Source organism: Trachypithecus francoisi, unplaced genomic scaffold (genome assembly GCF_009764315.1).
Source record: "Trachypithecus francoisi isolate TF-2019V2 unplaced genomic scaffold, Tfra_2.0 Lachesis_group6, whole genome shotgun sequence".
In the NCBI taxonomy this organism is placed as follows: domain Eukaryota; kingdom Metazoa; phylum Chordata; class Mammalia; order Primates; family Cercopithecidae; genus Trachypithecus; species Trachypithecus francoisi.
The window spans coordinates 116,115,100-116,140,360 of record NW_022681471.1 but is presented as its reverse complement, the minus strand read 5'-3'; the positions used below and the strand labels follow the sequence as shown (position 1 = coordinate 116,140,360).

At 43.4% G+C, this 25,261-nt stretch overlaps 1 protein-coding gene across 1 annotated transcript in view; it reads right to left on the bottom strand.

Moving 5' to 3' along the window:
- ADGRG2 (adhesion G protein-coupled receptor G2) overlaps window positions 1-25,261 on the bottom strand; it is a 97,403-nt gene that overhangs the window by 68,745 nt on the left and 3,397 nt on the right. The window contains 1 exon segment of the mRNA XM_033202001.1: window positions 14,124-14,242. Within this exon segment, the coding sequence (XP_033057892.1) occupies window positions 14,124-14,241 (118 nt within the window). The 5' untranslated portion in view covers window position 14,242.

The window sequence follows — 25,261 nt, the reverse complement described above, 5'->3', positions numbered from 1 at the left end:
CAGGTGTAGTTTAATCAGCAGCCTAGAGTGAAGGGGTGGGAGGCCAGGGAAGAGGAATGTCATTCAGGGACCCACATTGACAGAGGTACTGCTATCTTCAGTATGAAGATTCCAAGTTTGCTCTGGAGAGTACCATCTGGCAGGCAAACAGGGAAAGAGAGAAGTGATAGGAATCAGGTGGGAGATTTTTTTTTTTTTTGAGACAGTGTCTCACTCTGTCACCCAGGCTGGAGTGCAGTGGCACGATCTCAGTTCACTGCAACCTCCACCTCCCAGGTTCAAGTGATTCTCCTGCCTCAGTCTCCTGAGTAGCCAGGATTACGGGGTTGTACCACCACACCTGGCTAATTTTTGTATTTTTAGTAGAGACAGGGTTTTACCATGTTGGCCAGGCCATGTTGGTCTCGAACCCCTGACCTCAGGTGATCCACTCTCCTTGGCCTCCCCAAGTGCTGAGATTACAGGTGTGAGCCACAGCGCCTGGCAAGGTGGGAGATTTTTAATGGCCAGGCCTGGAGGTGGCACACATCACTTATACCCACGTCCATTGGCCAGCACTCAGTTATACCGCCACTTCTAACTACACGAGAGGTTGGGAAATGTAGCCTAGTTGTGTGCTGAGGAAGAAAAAGTAAAAGCTTTGGTGCCAGCCAGTGTCTGCCACGTCAGATTTAATTTGCACACTGTAAAGTAATTAATACCCATTAAACTAAGGGTAGGACAAGATTAATGCTAAAATCACTCTCCCCAGCCACCATTTTCTCTCTTGTTCTTTGTCATGATATTGACAAGGTCAAAAGTCAGGCAGTCAGTATGAACCCGAGGAGGAGAAGTCCTTGCCACTTTGAGGCTGAATATAAACACCCCTTCTTTGTGACTCACCCTATCAGCTTTGCTCCTAGCGAATGTTCATATCGTGGTTCTTCCGGAACCCTTGAGAGTGGGACTCCCATGTGAGGAACTAGTTCTGTAAACAATTACGTGCTAGTAAAAAACCATTAAGAAGGTTGGAATTAGGCATAGTCCTGCTGCATAGAAATTCTACTTAGTTGGAAAAATTGTATGTTTAAGTTGTCTCTGTTTTGAAGCCATGTTAACCCTTAACCTTCAGAAAATCCTTAGCCAGCCTTTATACATTGGTAGCTCCTGTTCTAATAATGTCTTCTCCTCATATTTTCTTTGGCTTGTCATGAGCTTTGAAAGTCTGATCTGAGATCCCTCACTTTTAATAATCTGTAACTCTGACTTGGTAATCTCCTACATATGAATAAAATGCCTGTGTTCATTTATTTCTAATGAATAAATGAACATGTCTGCTGAGTCAAGCCTTAAATGTGATTAAGGGACTGGGCTCTCCAGGGAGACTGACTTGGGTTCAGATCCTGGCTCTGCCTTGAGTAAGTTTCTAACATTTCTCTGCTTGTATTTCCTTATCTGTAAAATGGGAGTGATTACTTTGAATGAAATTATATTACATTTATCAAGCATTTTATCATAGTTTCCACAATAAGGTGTAATTATTATTAATTCAGACTATATGATTCTGTGTCCTTGGATAAAGTTTACCATTATATAATAAACTACTTTTTTCACTTAATGCAAGCAATGTGCTATCAGTAATTGTAGAGGGCATTTTAAAAAATCATGAAGATGGTTTCTTCCAGGATTTGCATGCATGAGATATCCATTCTGACTACAAAACATTCTTATCTATTCACGAACACTAGGTTAGCAAGAATGTCTGTTAGAACACTGTGTTCATCTAATTCAAGTTGCCATAGTTTAGGATCATCATAGGAAGGCACCTCCTAGAAAGACCATGGGGTTCCATCCCTTCGTATTACACATCAGGAAACTGAAGTTCATAGAAATCCACTTCAGAGGTAAAGGAGACTTGAAGATGACCTGTGCAATACTGTTCATTTTGCAAAGGTAGTCATTTAGATCGTACTTTCATCATTTCAAAAATTGCTTATTTATCCACAATAGGCTGCACACACAAAAAATTAGAGTGAGGCTGAGGCTGGGTGCGATGACTCATGCCTGTAATCCCGGCGCTTTGGGAGGCTGAGGCAGGTGGATCACTTGAGCCCAGGAGTTTGAGACCAGCCTGGGCAACATGAAGAGACTTCATCGCTACTAAAAATGTTAAAATGAGCTGGGTGTGGTGGTACCTGCCTATAGTCCAAGCTACTTGGGAGGCTGAGGTGGGAGGTGCACTTGAGCCCAGCTGTTAGAGACTGCAGTGAGCTACGATTGCACCACTGCATTCCAGCCTGCTCGACAGAGCGAGACCCTGTCTCTAAAAAATAAAAATAAAATAAAAATAGAGTATAAGGCTTGCACCGTTTGGGATTATATTAATACTGGTTTTCTACTGCTGATCGCAAACACTGGATACTGTCATATATGTTTTTACTCGACACCAAAAATGAGAACAATCTTACTTAAGTAAATTGTGTAAAAGCATCTTTTAGGGCTTGGAGTTACTGGAAGAAAAGAATTACAAAATAGGTCATGGGTGGGGAAAATACCAGATACCAAAATACTCCAACCCCTTCAGTCTACAAGTGAGGAAACACAAGCTCAGAAATGTGAAGTCATTTGCCAAAGTTTATTCTTTTAATCCCATTTTTGAAGGCCTACTGTGTGCCAGGCATGGGGGTTACAGCAGGGAATAAAACAAAGTCCCTGGCCTCAAAGACAGCTTATATTCTACTCATATTATGCAGCTCACTTCAAAGTTTTAAAACTCTACTTTGAAAATATCCTGTAACTGAAAACTTCTCACTAATTCAAACTCATCTCCTTCTGCCTGTGTACACCAAAACCCAGAATTGTTAGACTTCACTATGAATCCAAATCTGTGTAATATTAAATCATATTTCAAGTTAGGAGCAAGGCAAATATGTCTACATAATTGAAAGATAACAGAGCTATGCGTTCAATTCCTGTTCATTCAATTAATCAGATAATTATAAGCAATTCTAATTTATACACTACAGCAAAATTACTGCCATTTTATATCTTTATCTCTTCTTTAAATTAAAAAACTCTATGCTGTACTAAATACTATAGAGTAACTTTTACCTTACGCTCTGTTCATTTCTAAAAGAAAAGTAACAAAAGGGTATAGGTCACGCCTAACACAGATGTTAAAGACTAACACAACTGCCACAAACATCATTGCAAAAGTATCTCTAACTTACCTTGATTTTTTTTTTTTTATAGCCCTGTGATCTTATAAATGTGAGGCCTCTTGGCAAGATCAATGTGTTTCGTATTTCTTGAACTAAGGATATACCCACTATTAAGGTGCATTTAAGGTGCATTTCAACAGCGTGTTCTCTTGGAATATCAACTTAATCCCTAATAGGTTAAATCAGCAGAACTGTTGCTTTATGCCTTAGATCACTCTTTATATATATATATATTTTTTGAGACGGAGTCTTACTCTGTCACCCAGGCTGGAGTGCAGTGGCGCCATCCTGGCTCACAAAAGCTCTGCCTCCCGGGTTCATGCCATTCTCCTGCCTCAGCCTCCCGAGTAGCTGGGACTATAGGCGCCCACCACCATGCCCAGCTAATTTTTTTGTATTTTTAGGAGACATGGGGTTTCACCATGTTAGCCAGGATGGTCTCGATCTCCTGACCTCATGATCCGCCCACCTCGGCCTCCCAAAGTGCTGGGATTACAGGCGTGAGCCACCACACCGGGCCAATCACTTTTATCTTTATACAGTGCTTTGGGGATATAAATTCATCCCAGGATGAACAAATCATGCAAAGTTGTGTAAAAACCATTTTCAAGTCAGGCACAGTGGTGTGCATCTGTAATCCCAGCTACTCGGGAGGTCAAGATGGGAGGGTGGCTTGAGCCCAGGAGTTCGAGGTTGCAGTGAGCCATGATTGTTGTGCCTATGAATAGGCACTGCATTCCAGCCTGGGCAACACAGTGAGACCCAGGCTCTAAAACAACAACAGCAACAACAAGAAAACCATTTTTAATGCTTCAGGACTAAATATTGGGGAAGTGGTTAAGAACACGAGTTCTAGAATCTCACCACCTCCACTTTCCAGCTGTGTGAATTTGGAAATTACCCAAACTGTCCAAGCCAAAAATAAGCACTTTCTGGATCTTGGTACTGTTTCTTTCTGGATAACCTAGAAAGTCACTCCATTGCTTTGAGCTTCAGTTTTCCCTTCAGCAAAGTGAGGATAACACAAACTTTTCTGCTAACCTCAAGGGGACACAGTGAGATGATGTATGCCAAGGTGCTTTGTCAACCGCAAAGACCTACAGGAATGTCCAGTTGTCTTGCTACTGCTGTTGTTCATCTTTAGTACTAGTACTATGTATGAAGTAGTACTAAAGAATCTGTCTTTAGTACCAGTACTATGTAGTAGTACTAAGGAATCTGTATTTAGTGCCAATACTATGTAGTAGTACTAAAGAATCTGTTTTAATATACATGGTACTGGTACTAAAGACACTATGAAGAAGGCCAGGCACGGTGGCTCATGCCTGTAATCCCAGCACTTTGGGAGGCTGAGGTAGGTGGACCACCTGAGGTCAAGAGTTCGAGACCAGTCTGGCCAACATGGCAAAACCCCGTCTCTACTAAAAATTAAAAATTAGCCAGGCATGGTGGCACGAGCCTGTAATCCCAGCTACTTGGGAGGCTGAGGTGGGAGAATTGCTTGAAGCCGGGAGGCAGAGGTTGCAGTGAGCCGAGATCATGCCACTGCACTCCAACCTGGGCAACAGAGTGAGACTCTGTCTCAGAAAAATAAGTAAGTAAGTAAGTAAGTAAGTAAGATACTATGAAGAGACACTGGGATTCTTCAATGAAGAGCAAGGCAAGGACAGCAATAACAACTTGGTGATTTGCCAGTCAGCAAGAGCCACGTCTGGAGCTTTTATCCATTTTGAAATCAAGAGATTACTGACTTCGTTATAACTTTAAAAGCCTTTGAAATTGCCTCACGTAATAATGTAGTTCGAAAAAATATGACTTGTAAATTGTTTCCAATTTCACATTAGGAACTTTGAACAGGAGAACAGCCTTAAAATGGGATTGCAGAGGTGAGTGGTTCTCGGTTCTGCTAGAATCGCTTGAGGTACTTTGAAGAACCCCAATATCCAGGCTGTACCCCCACACCAATAATGTCAGAATCTCTGGGGGTAGGAAGCAGGTATTCTTTTCTTTTTTCTTTTTTGAGATGGAGTCTTGCTCTGTCGCCCAGGCTGGAGTGCAGTGGCACAATCTCAGCTCACTGCAACCTCTGCTCCCAGGTTCAAGCAATTCTCCTGCCTCAGGTTCCTGAATAGCTAGGATTACAGGTGCCCACCACCACACCCAGCAAATTTTTATATTTTTAGTAGAGATGGGGTTTCACCATATTGGCCAGGCTGGTCTCAAACTCCTGACCTCACATGATCCACCCGCATCAGCCTCCCAAAGTGCTGGGTTTACAGGCGTGAGCCACCACACCCGGCCGAGGCAGGTGTTCTTAAATTCCCCCAGGTGATTCCAATGTGCAGCCAAATGTGAGAACCTGGCATAAATAATCAGCAGCTCAGATATCACCCAAGGATTTCCAGAATGACATTATGTTCGAGGATCCCTGGTATTCCAGGACAATGAATGAAGAATCTGGAGATGGTTCCTACTGGCTGATTGAACTCACAGAATGTCAGACTGTGAAGGAATCTTAATGGGGAATCAGTTGAGCCCCTTCCTTATATGGAGGACGGGAAACACATTCTTTAAGGGTAATCCTAGCCAAGGTACAGCCACCTCACTGAAGTCTATGCAGAAGTTTGGAGTAGTTTATGCTGTATCAGAACTCACTGGGCTTGGATGAGCCTAGTATTGCTGATGTAAGCTGGGGGGGGGGACCACTTTTTGGAATATCTCTAGGCTTTAAACTAGGATCACAAATCAAAACCAATTAGACAACCACAGTTTACTGAGTACTTACTATGTGCTAGACAATATGGAGGCTACACAGAGAGAAAAGATGTCACCATTACCCTCAAGGACCTGAATGATGTCTCTACATAGCTGAAAAGATAAAACCTGGAGGAAGATCAGAGTTCAGGATATGATGATGATCTCCCACAATTCCTAGTGGAGTGCCCTGACACATCATTCTGTGTTCGATATATATTCATTTTAGAGCAAGTTTAAAGTGTATAGATATAATTTAGATGTAGAAACAATAGCACCAAAAACACACCAAAAATTCCTGAGCTGCCTTTGATATCTAGGGTGGCTCCCTTTTGTTTCAGAGCTCCACTCCAGAAATATAGGAAAGAGATCCTTAAGTCTGACGATTTAAAGGTAGACATTTAAAGAGACAAAGGTAACTTTGTCTCGTTTGCTCTAAAATGGTCTCTAGTGAACCCAATGACTTGTGAATAAATGCACAATCTTTGTCCGCCCTCCTCTTCCTTCTGGTAGTCAAGATGGCGCCTGGGCTGAGAATGGTGTGCTAGTGCCTTTCTGGCAGTAGGGAGAAGGGGCCTGGGTCTGTGAGCTCACCCAGTGCTGAGTCCTGAGTTCTCAATGGCCTCTCCAGAGAGCTGCCTCATCCTGTAGGACTCCTGGGTATCCAACTGGTGTCCACTGCTGAAGGCTGTGTCCAGTGGGCCCATGGTCTAGTCTTCAGAATCCCATCCAGGCCTGGGGGTCCTTCTCCTGCTGATACAGCTCCCTTGAGTTCTCACCACTGAGTGTCTGTCTCATCTTCCATCTGACCCCTGGCCTAGGCTGTCCACGCCATAGTCTTTGCAGCTCTATCCCCACCCCTGGATCTCATCACAGCTACCCACTAGGAACATGAGGGTATTTTAGAGTCCCTACTCTGCCATATGAGAGCTGAGAGAGACTTGGAGGGGACATCATCTCCAAGGGGAAACAGTTTTGCCATTTCATCTCTGCAACTGCCCTGTGTGAGGAGTCTAAGTCGAGTTCTAAGTGGAGAGTGGGACACAATGCCCTCTGCTTTCAGTTTCCCCTGCCACCTATCTATGATAGACTCTCCATCGCTCCCCATCACCACTTCCACCTGCTAGGGAAAGAGTCAGGGTCCAACAGACATGGCCTCATGCCTGGGTGCGGGGAGTAAGATTTGGCAGGGGTCAGAGGCGGTTGTGAGATTGGCTGAGCATCAGATCAGTGCCATGGTAAGCATTTATAACCTCACTTGTACAGACAGGGGATTGAGAGAGAATGAGGAGACCAGGACAGGGTCTGGTATTAGAGGACAAAATGAAACAGGACAGGTCTCCTGCCTCTCAGGAGCATGCAGCCCACCTCCTGCAGCTCTATCGACCTCCTCGCAAGGAAGACCAAGGACTCAGAAGGACATAGCACAAGAGGATAGGAGGAAATCAGACAGCCAGGCCTCGGAGAGGGGAATTATAGAGGGACTCATCACTGGAAATGCCTATAGCACAGAAAGATCTAGACCCAGCCCAGAGAGAAAGTTGGGGATTGTAGCTCATGAGATCACTAAACTGGCTCAAATGTGTAATTGTTTCCAAATGAGGAAGACAACTCTGCAAGAATGAAATTATAACCATCTTCCACTATTGTGTCATCTGCCCCTCTGGAAAATAGAATAGCTGTACCTAAAAGAAGACCTCCTTCAAAGACTTAAAAAAAAAAAAAAAAAAGGCATTGGTACCGCCCAGGAGAGCTAGAGGCTGAAGGTGAGTATAGTTACCTGCCAAAACTCATTCCGGTTTCTGGTAGACCAAGAATGAGCCCCTCAAATGTCACCCAATCACACAACTGAAAGTGTTAAGGTCCACGGGCTCTCTCTGTTGGCTAGTGGCCTAACAAGAGAGTGTCATCCCACCTCTCCCTGCCGTCAAGAGCTACTGAGTCACCTCTCAGGCTTCCAGGGTGAAGCTACTGTGTTTACGTCCAGATCTCCCAGAGCCCCGGGCGGGGAAAGCTGCCGCTCTCTAACAGCTCACCCCAGGCTCCCTCTCCACTCCCCGAGCCCTGCACCTCAGTGACATGCTCATTCAGTCCTCAGACACTTCCTGAGGGTGCCCTGGGCAACCTGGTATCATGTGAGTAGTACAGGCTACAGAATCTGATGGGGGATCTTCCTAGCTATATGACCTCTAGGCAAACGCCTTCATTTGTTTGACAGTTTCTTCATCTGTAAACCAAGATGAAAACTACCCACTGGAAAGAGGTTTTGTAAGGATTAAATGAGATAATGTGCGTAAAGCACTCGGAAGAGTGGCCCTGAGCAGGCTCTCAGTGCCCATCAGCTTCCTTCCCGTGAGTTCGCCACCCACCTGGTCAACCCTTTGTTCGGCACTGACTGCACACTGCAGGGACTCACGGTAAAAAGGAAGCCCGTAATGAGTGTCACACAAAGTGGTATCCCCAGGTATGGATGGATAAAGAGAAGCAAAAACTGGGGAGAGGGGTTTAATTCTTCTGAGGTCAGGGCAGGTTTTCTAGAGGTAGTAAGATTTGGCCTCAACTTTGGAAGGGGAGTTTCCCAATGGGGAGGGTCTCCAGAAGCAGAGTGGGGGAATATGCGAGTGAGACAGACAAGGGGGTAAATGTGGAAATGGGCACATTCATGAGCAGATGAGTATTATGGGGTACAATGCAACTGGGGAACTCTGGGAGATGACACAGAACACACCTGAGTGTGGTCCCACCAAGGGACAAGGAAGCTGGCATATTTAAATTCCAACTCCCATTACTCATTTGGGGTGTTATCTCCCCGGCACTTCTGGTTTGTCCTGCGCATGGGCCAAGCACACTCCCATGGGCATAGATGATTCTCAGGGAGACATGAAAGCCGTCAGCATCCACAGGAACTGTCTGCAGGTGACCTCTGGGTGGGCCAAGGGGATACGGGCAGGGCACCAACAGCATCTGCTATAGGTGGCTTAGCATCAAACGAATCCACAGATCTGGCCACAGGCCATATGCGAGCACCCTATAGCACTGACTCACACTTTAAGACTTAGTTATAGTTTGTATTGTTCTCATGCGTCATAGTCATGGCCCTCCAACTGCAGTGTAAACTCCCTGGAGTCAGAGACAATGTTCTCAGCAGCCAGTACTGCTGGGCACAGAGCAGGCAATCATTATTGCACAATTGATAACCCAATGGAGAAGTGGCAGGTCAGTCCCCTTGGCCTTCAAAAACCAGGCCCAAGCCATCCTGAACTAAAAGAACCCCTGCCCCAGTCCAAAGCTATTGGGGGAGGTGGTGCCTATGAGCCACCTGGGTGATCCAGAACAACACCACACCGATTCTCACAATTATGGATTCCATCTTTATTTTTAATCTACACATTCACAACTACCAAGCAACTGAGCCTAGCATAGCAGAGAGGTTAAGAATGTGAAAAGGCACCATAGTAGAGAGGTCCAACGTACAAGCTTCGGAGCCAGATGGCCTGAATTTGAATTGTAACTCTGCAACCTCTTAATTATTTGACCTAAGGCAAGTTGCTTACCTCCTCTGTGCCTCAATTTCCTCACCGGTAAAATGAGCTCATAATAATGCCTTTTTCAAGGGGTTATAGAGTGGGCTTTAAATGAGTTAGCCATTTGTAAGGGCTTAGAACAGTGGCCGGCACGTGGTGAGTGCTATCAAGGTGATTGTTCAGTAACATGAGCAGGGCATGGTGGCTCACGTCTGTAATCCCAGAACTTTGGGAAGCAAGGTGGGAGCATCGCTTGAGCCCAGGAATTTGAGACCACTCTGGGCAATATAGTGATACCCCATCTCTACAAAAATTTAAAAAATTAGTTGGGCGTGGTGGTGTTGCCTGTAGTCCCAGCTTCTCCGGAGACTGAGGTGGAAGGATCACTTGAGCCCGGGAGGTTGAGACTGCAGTGAGCTGAGATCACGCACTCAAGTCTGGGCGACAACAAGATCCTGTCTCCAAAAAAAAAGAAAGAAAGAAAAAGAAAAAAAAAAACCAAAATAAATAAAGAACATGAATAAACACTCTTACTGGGCGTTCTGAGAGACAGGTGATGCCAGTGCTACTTGTCTGCCACTCTTTGGGAACCACTGCTTTAAGAAATCAATTCATCAGAGATCTGGAGCAAGAAATGCAGTCAGCTGCCTTTAGTGATCACTCAGCTTTTCCCTACTGAGGTTTGTTTCAGAGCCATGTACTTTCCTATTTACCTGCCCCTGTTGCTGGCATTTTAAAACCTAATTTTTCAAAAAGACATATTTCTAACAAACAGCTTTCATTTGGATGAGTTTTTTCCCTTGTGTTCCATTTTCCTGCCTCATCTACCCCTGTGGTGGAAAAAGCACCGAAACGTGAGACTGAAGATCTAGCATCTAGTCTGGGCTCCGCCACTTCCTAACCAATAACCTCCCTGGGGACATTTACTCATCAGTAAAGTGGGGACTCTTGAGTTTCGCCCTGCCAAGCCCAGAGTAATGTTTCAGTGCCCTAAGGAGATGATGCGTGTGAGAATAGTTTAGATTTTATTTTATTTTTTGTTTGAGAGTCTCGCTCTGTCACCCAGGCTATAGTACAGTGGCATGATCTCAGCTCACTGTAGCCTTAACCTCCTGGGCTCAAGCAATCCTCCCACCTCTGCCTCCTGAGTAGCTAGGACCATAGTCACACCACCGCCCAGCTAATTTTTTTTTTTTTTTTGTAGAGACAGGGTCTCCCCATGTTGCCCAGGCTGGGCTCAAGCGATCCACCCACCTTGGCCTCCCGAAGTGCTAGGATATATATATATATATCAGGAAGGGATTTCTCTCCCCATTTCTGTCTTCCACCAGTTGTGTAGGCAGTGGTTCTCAAAGTGTAGTCCCTAGACTATATCATCAGCATCACCTGGGAGCTTGTTAGAGCTGTCATTTCCTCAGTCCCACTCCAGACCCACTGAAGCACAAATTCTAGGGATGGGGCCCAGTGAACGGTACCTCCATAAGCCCTCCAGGGGATTCTGATGCATGCTCAAGTTTGGTAACTTGGTTTTGTGGTTACAAGCACAAAATCTAGAGGCTGACTACTGGGTTCAAATTCCAGCTCTGCCGCTTCTTAAGGGCTAACAGCCTTGGGCAAGTTACTTACCTCTCTGAGCCTCAGCTTCCTGATCTGGAAAATGGCAATACAACTAGGATCTCCCTTCCTAGACTGGATTGAGAAGATTAAGGGAGTGGATGTGTACTAAGCATGTAGGAACCTGGTGTGTTGTAAGCCTTCGGAATACATTTAGTCCTTATCATTTCTTTTCTTTTCTTTCTTTATTTTTTTTGAGACAGAGTCTCACTCCGTCACCCAGGCTGGAGTGCAATGGCATGATCTCGCTCACTGCAACCTCCGCTCCCGGGTTCAAGCAATTCTCCTGCCTCAGCCTCCCAAATAGCTGGGATTACAGGCACGCACCACCACACCTGGCTAATTTTTTTGCATTTTTAGTAGAGACAGGGCTTTGTAATGTTGGCGAGGCTGGTCTCGAACTCCTGACCTCAGGTGATCCACCCGCTTCGGCCTCCCAAAGTGCTGGGATTACAGGCATGAGCCACTGCACCCGGCCATCATTTCTTTTCTTAAAGAATGGCGGCTTCTTGACAACATGCCCCCGTACCTACTTTTTAAAGGATTGCCAATTGTGTTATAGCTTTTGGGAAGTTTTCCATTAGTCTGTGTATTTGTATGTGTGTTTTATTTGTTTGTATGTTTTGTTGTTTGCTGCTAGTAGATTTTTATCCTATGCAATAAAGATTCCTTGGTCCTGCCACCCACTTCTGAATAAGAAGGGTATTTCTTTGTGTGTCCTTGATGTCTTAAGTATCAAACATTTCCTAGTCTCATTCCTAATGAGGATTCTTTTTTTTTTTTTTTTGAGACAGGGTTGCACTCTGCCACCCAAGCTGGACTGCAGTGGTACGGTCACTGTTTACTGCAACCTCTGCCTCCTGGGCTCAAGTGATCCTCCCATCTCAGCCTCCCAAGTAGCTGGGAATACAGCCACCCACCACCACGCCCGGCTAATTTTTTATGTTATTTCATTTTTGTAGAGACAGGGTCTCACTATGTCGCTCAGGCGTGTCTTGGATTCCTGGGTTCAAGTGATCCTCCCTCCTCAGCCTCCCAAAGTGCTGGGATTACAGGTGTGAACCTCCTAATGAGGGTTCTTTACATTTGCCTTTGGCAGTTGCGCCCACAGAAATTGCAGGCCCAGCATTGCTGGTCTTTCAACTACCTTTCTTAGATACCTTTTTTTCTTGTTTCATGAACTTCTAAAGATCCCTCTTTCTGAAAATACCAGGCTGCTTCATTTGTCTGATTCTCTACTGCCTTTAAATTTCCATATGGTTGTACCTTCAAGTAGATACATTTAAGAACAAGTAAACACCAGAAATAAACCCTCATCTATATGGTCAATTTGAGGCAGGAAAATAGGGTCTGGAGGCAGGGAACATAAAACCGATTCACACTTCAGCTATGACAGGAAATATCCTCACCATAGGGTGTACGCTGAGTAAATGACTTTGTAACTTTACTTCATCCTCTTCATTTACGTAGGGCATACACCAAGTAACCAATGGAAACTCCCACAAATTCTGTAATAGGGACTTTGAGCCCCTGTGCTCGAGCCACTCCCACACTGTGGAGCGTACTTTCATTCTCAATAAATCTCTTCATTCCTTCCTTGCTTCGTTTGTGCGTTTTGTCCAATTATTTGTTCAAGATGCCAAGAACCTAACACTCTCCACCAGTAACGAAGTGATTTTTGACAAAGGTGCCAAGACCATTCAATGGCAAAAGGGCAGTCTTTTCAAGAAATGCGGCTGGAAAACGATATCCACATGCACGAGAGTGAAGTTGGACCCTTACCTTACACCATATACAAAAATGAACTCTAAATCGATCAAAGGACCTAAACATAAGAGCTAAAACTATAAAATTCTTGGAAGAAAACATAGGGGAAAGTCTTCATGATATTGGATTTGGCAATGATTTCTTTGATATAACACCAAAGCATAGACAACAAAAGTAAAAATAAATAGACCACATTAAAATTAAAAGAATTTATGCATGAAATGATACTATTAAGAGAGTAGAAGAAACACTCCACAGAATGGGAGAAAATATTTGCAAATTATATATCCAATAAGGGATTAATATCCAGAATACACAAAGAACTCCAAAACTCAACACCAACAAAAACAACCCAGTTCAAAACTGAGCAAAGGATTTGAATAGACACTTCTCCAAAGAAGATATACAAGTGGCCAATAAGCACATGAAAAGATGCTCAATATCACTAATCATTAAGGAACTGTAAATCAAAACCACAATAAGATACCACTTTACACCCATTGCCAAAACAACAGGAAAATACAAGCATCGTCAAGAATGGGAGACACTGGAATTCTTGTGCCTTGCTTGTAGGAATGTAAAATGATACAGCCACTGTGGAAAACAGTTTAGCAGTTTCTCAAGATGTTAAACACAGGGTTATATGATCCAGCAATTCCCTCCTAGGTATATGCCCCAAAGAAATGAAAGCAGGGACTCAAATAGTGATTTGTACACCCATGTTCATAGCAGCATTATTCACAACAGCCGAAAGGGGGAAACGGCCCAAATGCCCATCAATGGATGAATGAAGAGACAAAATGGGGTCAATGCGTACAGTGAAACAGTAGCCGTTAAAAAGAATGACATTCTGATACAAGCTGCAATGTGGGTCAACTTTGAAAACATCCTAAGTGAAATAAGCCAGGCACAAAAGGACAAATATTGTGTGATTCCACTTATCTAAGGTACTTGCAATAGGCAAATACACAGAAAGAAAAGGAACAGAGGTTACCGGGAAGGGGTACGGGGGAAGGAAATGGGGAGTTATTGTTTAATGGATATAGAGTTTCTATTTGGGATGATGAAAATGTTTTAGAAATGGATAGCGGTGACACTTACACAAAATTGTGAATGTACTTAATGCCAATGAACTGTATACTTAAAAATGGTTAAAATGATAAACATTTATTATTTTACCATAGTAAAAAAATCCTAAATAACAAAAAAATTACACACATACAAGCAGATAAACAGAAAAATAAATGAAAAACAGACACATTACCTTCCAGGGATGTTACCAGAACGACATGAAGACAAATGATGACAAGGAATATCTTGAATGTCAGTAAAACTTCTTCAGTTCTGCCAACACGGCCACACTGCCTGCCAGAGAAAACCATCCTGGAATAAAGTAAGGAGAAAACAGATCATCACAGCTGCCATAATCACAACACAGCAATACCTCAAAGGTCATTCCTCAACCAAGGCAACCTGTGATCCTGTGCACTTCAAATTGCTATGGTTCCAGAGAATCAGAAACGCCAGTTGGGCACTGGTGACAACAAGCAAAACCCATGTTAATGATGGGAGGGTTGCCCAGTAGGATGTTATACTTAGAAGCAAGGTAGCCTATGTGGATTTATGGAAAACATCAACACATGCAAAATAACAAGAGAAGAAATTAAAAATGCAAAATGTTACAATACATCATTATTACCACTACACAGAATCTTTTCAATAATCTATCATTCTCTCCATTATTTTTCTTTAAAAAAAAAACTTTTTTAAAGAGATAGAGTCTCGCTATGTTGCCCAGGCTGGAGCGCAATGGCTGTTCACAGGTGTGATCATGGTATATACTGAGGCTTCAAGCAATCCTCCGCCTCAGGCAGCGCCACTGTGCCAGCTCCTATTCATGCTTTTTTTTTTTTTTTTTAAGGCGGAGTTTCCCTCTTGTATGTTTTATACTGCAAAAGGATAAGTGATATGGACAGGAGGCAGGGAAATATTGGGTAGAAGAGGGTGGTCCTGGACAAAGGCCACACTCTCAAGCCTGGACCCGTAGCCCAAAGTGAGAACATGCGTTCCTGTTTCCCTGCCCAAATGTTGCCTTTTCCAAAACCACCCTGGCCTGCCCTGCCCCAATCCGGTATCCATAAAAACTCCAGGCCCCACTGGCAGAGTGGCAGAGAAGGAGAGAAGAGAAGTAGCCGGATGTTGGAGAGGAGCAGCTTGACTTCAGAGAGATAGCTTGACAGTGGGACTTCGGAGAAGAGTTCAGCCACAGATGGCCAAACTCCAGGGGAAGTTTCCCACTCCATTCCCTTTCCAGCTACCCATCCCACTGAGAGCCACTTTTGTCAGCAATAAAATCCTCAGCATTCGCCACCCTCCAATCTGTTCTTACAACTTCATTTCTCCTGCATGCCAGACAAATACCTGGGTGCGGGTGCAAGAGGCTGTCACACTGACCCTCCACTGAGCTGTTTAACACTTACACTGTCCACAGATGGCAATGCTAAAAGAATGTGCTGTAACACATGCCCTCTGGGGCTCTGGAGGTCGTGGGCAACCCGTCGATGTTGCCGTGGGCCCACACAGAGTCCTGCTCCTGCTGGTTGTCCAGAAGCACTCAACCTGGCCTCTGTGCCCACTCACCTGCGTGCTCCCCCTCCCGCGAGGGGGTGAGAGCTATGGGCTAAGTGAGCCAATCCTTCATGAGTCCCACAAAGGAGTCAAGGGAACTATCCAGTTTCATCAGTACATTGCGTTTCCTTTTTGTTGCACATTATTTTATCATCATTGCTTGCATTTTAGTAGTTTATATCAGAATTGAATTTAAAAGCCTCATTTGCCATTCATTCATTTATTCATTCAACAAATATTTATTGAGGGCCAATATGTACCAGATGAGATGTGAGGGCTGAATAGGAGTGAATTAGATGAAATGCACGTGCTGGAGGTAGGGCAGGGGCTAGGGGTGTTCAGCACACAGAGAGAATTGCAAATGCTAAGACTGTCTGATCCTCTCATGTCTGGGAGTTGGCCAACATTACCCCATGACGGGTGGTCAGCACTAGGAGCGGAGGCTGGCGTGGGGTGCTGAGAAAGGAACCACTCATGGGCACAGGCACAAGCAAGGGGGTGGTGAGAGCCAACTGGGCAGGCTTCCTCTACACAGCCAGGGGGAAGTGGCTGGACAAACCAGGCTGTGTGTCCTCAGCTAGCAGAGCTCTCAGCCAAGGGCACTCATGAATCCAGCCACCACTTGCAGCCTCTGCAAGTCCTAGAGTGAGTGTGAATACACAGTGGTGAAGACTAAAGAGCGTGAGTTCAAAGGTCTCAGCTCGGTCACATAATATCTGAGTGACTGTGGACAAGTTATTTCCAATGGTCATGTTTCCCCATCTAGCAAACTGAGATAACAGCACCCACCTGATAGTGCTGTTGCGGTGAGTAAACAAGAAATCTTTGCACAGTGGCTGGCACTGTGAATGTACTGTAAATGTTAGCTGTACTCGCCATTCATTCATTCATTCATTCATTCAACAGATATCTATTTTGCACCTAGTATGTGCAGGATCAGGCAGTGCTGGGTAAGGGGTGGAGGGCATGGAAAGAAGGGGGATATATAAGCCGGAATTTCTGTCTCAAGGTAAAGCTGGCAATCTTTAAGAATTCTGTAATTGAATACTCATAACCAGCACTAGGAGAGTGATTCTTTCCTTGACCTGACATGATGATGTTTTAGACCAGGAGGTGAATCTTTCTCCTTCAAAAGAGAGCTTGCATATCTTAAATTAATAAATTGTATTATGTATTAATGCTATAATATGTTGATCAGTTATAAAAAGCCTCTAATTTCTCCCTCCTCTTTTAACCTCTCTGGGCATAATGGCATGTTATTGATCTTCCCAAAGGAGTCACTCAAATGAGGATGTTAACACAGCTGTGCAAAGATGTATCAATGTCTCTCTGGAGGAAAGACCTAAGTGTCTGCTACAGCTATACAAAACAATCGCAATGCAGCTCAGAAATATGTTTGCCAAGGAAACCAGAGAGAAAAGAGTACTTATTGTACATAATTCCATTCATGAGAAACCGAAGCAGAAAAAACTAATCGATGCGGTGAGAAGTCAGGAGAAGGCTTGTCCTTGGAAGGTAGGGAGTTATAACAATATTGGATGTGGGCACAAGGGAGGCTTCTGGGGTACCGGGAATATTATGTGTGCCAGTTACATGGGTGTGTTCAGTTCACAAAATTCACTGAGTTGTACACTTATATGTATGCCATAAGTTTCAATAAAAAGTTTAAAAATTGGCCGGGCGCGGTGGCTCAAGCCTGTAATCCCAGCACTTTGGGAGGCCGAGACGGACGGATCACGAGGTCAAGAGATCGAGACCATCCTGGCTAACATGGTGAAACCCCGTCTCTACTAAAAAATACAAAAAAAACTAGCCGGGCGAGGTGGCGGGCGCCTGTAGTCCCAGCTACTCAGGAGACTGAGGCAGGAGAATGGCGTAAACCCGGGAGGCGGAGCTTGCAGTGAGCTGAGATCCGGCCACTGCACTCCAGCCTGGGCGACAGAGCGAGACTACGTCTCAAAAAAAAAAAAAAAAGTTTAAAAATTAACCTATTTTTTAAGTTTTTGAACTCTGTCCCCCCTCCAAAAGCACTGCTTTAAAAAAAAAAACGGAGGCATTATTGAGTGAACTACAGTGCCAGAGAAAATGCTCTCCTCTACAAATGCCTTAGGCTTGACTCTACCTGAAACTGGTGGAGCTGACTTAGATTTAATTCACAAGTATTTAAGTGTAGCCTGGGGAGACAGTATCAGAGTGGTTTATTTCTGGAAAGGAACTCAGAAATCACCTATCGTCGAACCCTCATTCTACAGATGAAAGAGGCCCATCGTGGCAAGCTTGTCCAACCTGCGGCCCACGGGTCACATGTGGTCCAGGATGCTTTTGAATGTGGCCCAGCACAAATTCTTAAACTTTCTTAAAACATTATGATATTTCTTTTGCAATTTTTTTTTTTTTTTAGCTCATCAGCTATCAATAGCGATAGTGTATTTTATGTGTAGCCCACAACAATTCTTCTTCCAATGTGGCCCAGAGAAGCCAAAAGATTGGACACCCCTGCAAGTCTAGGGGATGGGTCAAGGTCATTCAGCTATTTGGTAGAACCCTTATCCTTTCTACCAGAACACAATGCCAGCCTCCTGAGACTTTGTCCCCTTGTAAGTAAAATGTTTTGAGTCCATCAGGTGAAAGACATCAAGTTCAAAATGTTATTATACAATTTTTTTTTTTGAGACGGAGTCTCGCTCTGTCACCCAGGCTGGAGTGCAGTGGCCGGATCTCAGCTCACTGCAAGCTCCGCCTCCCGGGTTTACGCCATTCTCCTGCCTCAGCCTCCCGAGTAGCTGGGACTACAGGCGCCACCACCTCGCCCGGCTAGTTCTTTGTATTTTTAATAGAGACGGGGTTTCACCGCGTTAGCCAGGATGGTCTCGATCTCCTGACCTCGTGATCCGCCCGTCTCGGCCTCCCAAAGTGCTGGGATTACAGGCTTGAGCCACCGCGCCCGGCCTTATACAATTTTAAAATGTCTACAAACTCATTCTTGAGCTTTGCTAACTCTTAGGGCTGGACCTAAGTGGTGTACAAGACATGATCAAAGGTAAATTTGTGTACTCAGTGACTCAGTGTACATCCACAGTGAGTGACTACTATGTGCTGTAACTGAGACCTCTGATCAAAATAAATTATGCCTTTTCACTAACGACAGGATCTACTCAACTTCCAAATGCAGGTAGGAAAGGCCAGAATGAAAGATGATCCCAGCAATCATCCTGAAAAAAAATATAGATCAAGAACTTAATGCAGACTGGCACCACTCAAAAGACTGCTTTCAGTTGTCATATCTGGAATACGTTTTCTCAAGGCTGAACATATGTTTTTGGAGAAGTTTTATGATATTTGAAATAACGTAGCTTCTACTGCCTTCTGCATAAACTGAGAATGTCCTATTAGGTCATAAAGTCTCTAGGATCACTAATCAAAGGGAAATCTGTGAAGTTTGAAACCTTTAGTCATTGCACATCAAAGCCATTTTTCTCTGTTTCAGCTGAAACATTGATATAGTTTGGATACGTGTCCCCATCCAAATCTCAAGTTGAATGTTGGAGGTGTGAGCTGGTGGGAGATGTTGGATCATGGAGGATCCTTCATGAATAGCTTGGGCCATCCCCTTGGTGATAAGTGAGCCCCAGAAGCAAATGTCACTATGCTTCTTGTACAGCGTGCAGAACCAGGAGCCAATTAAACCCCTTTTCTTATAAATGACCCAGTCTCAGGGATTTCTTTATAGCAATGTAAGAATAGCCTAACACAAACATCTATTCATCTTCTGGTGCAATCGGGGTTAGCTCAATGCTATCCAAGTCATCAACAAAGAGGATTTGAATAACTACTGGTTCTTAGCAAATTTTTAAGGTGCTAAGGATGGCTAGGAAGATAGCAACAATTACAAAGAAAACTATTTGGTAGCATTTAAACAGTGAAACATAGACCTTGACACTAAAGATGACCCCCAGTTCATCTTTATCCAGGGCCCCCTTTTAAGTTGTGAACTCTGATGTAAATGGCAACCTCTCTCTAGAGTTGTACATGCATGAACTACATGACTATATGCCATGGTGCTTCCACTCTAAAAGTCATTCTAGAGCTCTTCAATTTCATTAAATAGCATCAGTATCATATTTTAAATATATATCATCAGTGCAACCTGTTATGACAATAAATGATAAATCTGTCTTTAGATGTAGGATAATTAAAGAATAATATCAGAAAGGGAGAAATAGCTTGATACCACCATAGGGCAGGTCTGGGTGAGGGTTATTCTCTGTTATCTCTGGTTAACTGGCATACTTTGATTATACCATAGCTACTATGATAGAGGCAATGATCAATATTTTTGACCTGAGTTACAAGAGGTACGATAATTGTTCCCTAAGTCTTCTAGAAAACTCTATGCTTTTGGGACATTTATACGGAGTCATATATGTTGGCTTACAAGACCACCACAAGGGGAAATGTAAAAAAAGGACTACAGGGGTTCTCAGTGTGGATAAAGCAAGAACAAAAAGTGAAAAAGCAATTGATTTAGATTGTTCAATTTTCAAAGAAGTCAGAGAAAGAATCAGGAGACTGGTAAGAAAAGCATAATTAAATTTCTATTTGAACACTGCTCAATGACTTTGATACAGGAAATATCTCAGGGGAAAAAAAATGTCTTCAGAGTTCCGGAAATAGGTTAGGTTAGTTAGATCAAACCTTGGGCTGAAGACAATTAAAAATTATGAATAAAATGCTAAAAGCATTTTCTTTTATTATTATTATTATTATTTATTTTTTGAGACAGGGTCTCATTCTGTCACCTAGGCTGGAGTGCAGTGGCATGATCATGGCTCACTACAGCCTCGACCCCGTGGGCTCAACTGATCCTCTTGCCTCAGCCTCCTGAGTAGCTGAGACTACAGGCATGTACCACCACACCTGGCTAATTTTTTTGTTTTTTGTAGAGACGAAGTTTTACCATGTTGCCTAGGCTGGTATTGAACTCCTGGTCTCAAACTCCTGGGCCTCAGCCTCCCAAAGTGCTGGGATTACAGGAGTGAGCCAACATACCCGGCACATTTTCTTTCTTCTTCTTTTTTTTTTTTTTGTTTGTTTGTTTGAGGTGGAGTCTCGCTCTGTCTCCCAGGCTGGAGAGCAATGGCATGATCTTGGCTCACTGCAACCTCCACCTCCTGGGTTCAAGCGATTCTCCTGTCTCAGCCTCCTGAGTAGCTGGGACTACAGGCGCCTGCCACCACACCTGGCTAATTTTTTCTATTTTTAGTAGAGATGGGGGTTTCACCATGTTTGCCAGGCTAGACTTGAACTCCTGAACTCAGTTGATCCACCCGGCTCAGCCTCCCAAAGTGCTGGGATTACAGGTGTGAGCCACTGTGCCCAGCCGTGCATTTTCTTAAACATATCAAAGAGCTGGCAAGATAGAAAGGAATTGCCAGGCCAAAGGTGAAACTCAAGCAGGAACCTGGTAAGTAATGTAAGCAATGAAGCTCACTTATACCTGTGGGTATGGGCCTAATGAGGTAAACCTGAGTTTCAAATATGACATATGAAAGAAAAGTTCAGGGACATGGAGAAAAGAAATATAATGTCTAACATACATTTAAACAAAATTCGAAGAGGAGAGAATCAGTGTTTGGAATGATAATGACTAAGTGCCTCCTTAGTCATGGGTGAAAAACACCAATCCTCAGATTTAAGAAGCCCAAAGAATCTCAATCACAATAAATAAAAAGATCTACACCTAGATACATCATAGTGAAAATGAGAGAAAACAAAAACAGGAACATCTGAAAAATTGTCAGAAAAACAAGACAGATAACCTTCAAAAGAGCAGCTGTTAGGCTGGGGGTGCGGTGGCTCATGCCTGTAATCCCAGCACTTTGGGAGGCCGAGGCGGGTGGATCACTTGAGGCCAGGAGTTCAAGGTCAGCCTGCCAACGAGGTGGAATCCCGTCTCTACTAAAAATACATAAATTAGCCAGGTGTGGTGGCATCCACCTGTAATCCCAGCTACTCGGGAGGCTGAGGCAGGAGAATCGCTTGAACCCGGGAGGCAGAGGTTACAGTGAGCTGAGATCACACCACTGCACTCCAGCCTGGGCGTCAGAGCAAGACTGCACCTCAAAAAAAAAAAAAAAAAAGAGAGAGAGAAAGGCTGTTAAGAAGCCGCTGTTAGACTGACAGGTATCTTCTCAGAAGCAACAATGGAAGCCTGAACCAGTGGAAGTCTGTCCGCAGCGTGCCGGAAAGAAACTGCCGACTCAGAATTCTGCTCTCAGGGAAAATATCTTTGAAGAATGAGGGCAAGATGAAGATATTTCCAGACAAACAGAAACTGTGATGTTGTTCCCTGCCTGCAAATCATTATTGAAATCAATCCTAAAACATGTATTCAGGCAAAAGACATAAGATCTGAGATGCAAGGAGGAATGAGGAACAAAGGAAGTGGTGGGTTTGTGGCCAGGCCCATGGCTAACATTTCTAAGATATAGTTCAAGAGTTTAAAAGAAGGCTTTGCCTTATTCTTCCCCTAAGGCTTCATTCCAAGCTGTAAGAAGCTTTGTGCACACGCACGTGATCACCACAGCCTGCATACCCCTAAGCCCCTCTCCTTCACGCATGTACCCCTGGTCATCCCTTGGATCTGGGAGTAAGTACAACTGCAGTATGGCTTGCAATGGGGAAGGGGAGTGCCCAGGTCCTGGAAATTGGCACAGAATGTTTGGATTGGGAATTCCAGGGTCCTGGATTCCCAGAGTATGATCTAGAAGCAAGGGTGAGGGAAAGAGGGAGGCAGGCTCCGGGTAGGCATGACTTCTTGATGCCACAGACTTCTTGCCATTTGGAGAGGGGTGGAGCTAGAGAGGGGCCAGAGAGGAGACTCTAAATCACAAGTCACAGGCCAGAGGCCCCAGTTGCCCAGAACTAGGGGTAGTACTCTCTATTGGCAAATCCAAATGAACTTTTACGATATAAAACAGTGCCAGTCATGGTGGCTCACGCCTGTAATCCCAGCACTTTGAGAGGCTGAGATGGGCAGATCACTTGAGCTCAGGAGTTCAAGACCAGCCTGGCCAACATGGTGAAACCCCATCTCTACTAAAAATACCAAAATTAGCCAGATGTGGTGGCGGGCACCTGTGATCCTAGCATCTTGGGAGGCTGAGGTAGGAGAATTGCTTGAACCTGGGAGGCGGAGGTTGCAGTGGGCCAAGATCGTGCCACTGCACTCCAGCCTGGGTGATAGAGGGAGACTCTGTCTTGAAACAAAACAAAACTACTATATAAAACAATAACATCTTGTAGGGATTAGTGAAACATGATAAAAACATACAGCAACTATCTCATATATACAAACATAGGAAATAATATATGTATTATATGTAATATAACTAAGGAGATGATAAAATGAAATTCAAAAATTAAAGTCTTCCAAGGTCCTTGAATTATACTAGAGGAAGTTAAAGGTATTGATTTTCTTTGCACATTGAAAAGTTGAGTAGACATGTTGTAATTTCTACAACAGGTTGTAATTTCTTTAGTAACTAAAGAACAGAAAAGGGACATATAACTTCCTAACTAGTGCAGGAGGAAAACAGTTTTTAACATATTCAGTCAGTCTGGAAAAAAGGCAAGAAAGAGGAGAAACAGCAACAAAGAATGGTTAGGAAAAATAGAAAATGATAAAGATTTAAAAACAAATGCAGGCTGGTGCAGTGGCTCACGCCTGTAATCCCAGCACTTTGGGAGGCCAAGGCGGGTGGATCACCTGAGGTCAGGAGTTTGAGACCAGCCTGACCAACATGATGAAACCCCATCTCTACTAAAAAAAAAAAAAATACAAAAAATTAGCCAGGCATGGTGTCAGGTGCCTGTAATCCCAGCTACTTGGGAGGCTGAGGCAGGAGAATTGCTTGAACCCAGGAGGCAGAGGTTGCAGTGAGCCGAGATTGCACCACTGCACTCCAGCCCTGGGCAACAAGAGTGAAACGCCGTCTCAGAAAAAAAGAAAAAAAAAATGCAGATAAAATGATTCATGTAATATAAACGGACTCAATGATTCCATTAAAAGACAAAGATTATCAGACTGAAAAAAAATACAAACTCCAATTATATGCTATTCACAAGGACACAAATAGAACCTAATGATTCAGAAAGTTTGAAAGTAAAGAGATGGAAAAGATATGCTATGCCCAAGCTAATCAAAAGAAAACTAATGTGTTTATACTAATATCAGACAAATTATACTTTAAAGCAAAATACTTTACCTAGAAATAAAACCGTTCATTCATAAAAGGTTCAATTCTGAATTGAAGACTGAAGAAATGTACATGTGAATGCAACTACTGTAGCCTCAAAATACACCAAACAGCATTGACGGAATATAAGGAGAAATAGAACAAATTCACAATCATTATGAGAGATCTCTATCAGCAACTGGTAAAAATTAAACAAGAAAGTCATTAAGGATATAGAATATTTGAATGACACATTTAACCAACAACACGAGGACCGTATCTAGAAGCCCCCATTCAACAACTGCAGCGTACATAATCTTTTCAAGTGCACATGGAATGTCTGTGAAACCATCCAGACCATCAAAAAAGTCTCAAAAGCGTCTTAAAGAATTGGAAAACAGGAAAGCAGCATGTTCTTTGACCACAACACAATTAAGTTGTAATAACAAAAAGTTAGATTTGTTATTTAACAAATAACCCATGGGTCAAATAAGTCACAATGTTTATTAGAAAATATTCGCCAGGCATGGTGCCTCACACCTGTAATCCCAGCACTTGGGGAGGCTGAGGCAGAAGGATCACCTGAGCCCAGGAGTTCGAGCCTGGGCAACAAAGTGGGACCCACCCCCCATCTCTACAAATAAATCAAAAAATTAGCCGGGCATGGTGGTATGCACCTGTGGTCCCAGCTGCATGGGAGTCTGAGGCAAGAGGATAGCCTGAGACAAGGAGGTAGAGGCTGTAGTGAACCATGAACACGCCAGTGCACTGCAGGCTGGGCAACAGAGCAAGACCTTGTCTCAGAAAGAAAAAAGAAGAATAAAGAAAATATTTGACTTGATCAATAATAAAAACGCTATATATAAAACACATAGGATGCAGCTAAAGATAGAGTGAAAATTATATTTTAAACATACAAATTAGAAAAAGAGAAAGGCTTAAAAGTAATGAATTAAGATCCTTAAGAAGTGTGAAAAAGTACAGCAAAACAAACCCAAAGAAGAAGGAAGGTAATGAAAAGAAAAAAAAGAAGCATATAATAAAGACAGAAAAAAGACATAAAGATTAACAAAGCCAACATTGCTCTTTGAAAAGACAATTCTGGCAAAATCAAGAGACGGAGGGGAGGGAGAAAGGGGAGAAAAAGAGAGAGGCAGGGAGTGAGGAAGTAGCTAACAGGAGGTATGGAAAAAGCAACACACCTGTAAATGCTATAAACATAATAAATATAAAAGGCTCTTAGGGACAACTTTCTTCAATAATTTTGAAACTCTAGATAGAAAGGGACACATTTCTAGAAAAAAATACCAATTACCAAGAAGGAATCAAGTAGAAATGATAAACATGAATAGTAGGTATAACCATTAAAAGTCTCAAAACGTCCCACAAAGGAAACTCCAGGCCCAGATGGCTTCACTGATGATTCTATCAAATATTTAAGGAATAAGAGTTCCAATCGCACAGAAACTAAAGAAAAAGAGCACATCTGAACTCACTGTTACAAGGCTATCATAACCCCAATGCCAAAACCAGACAA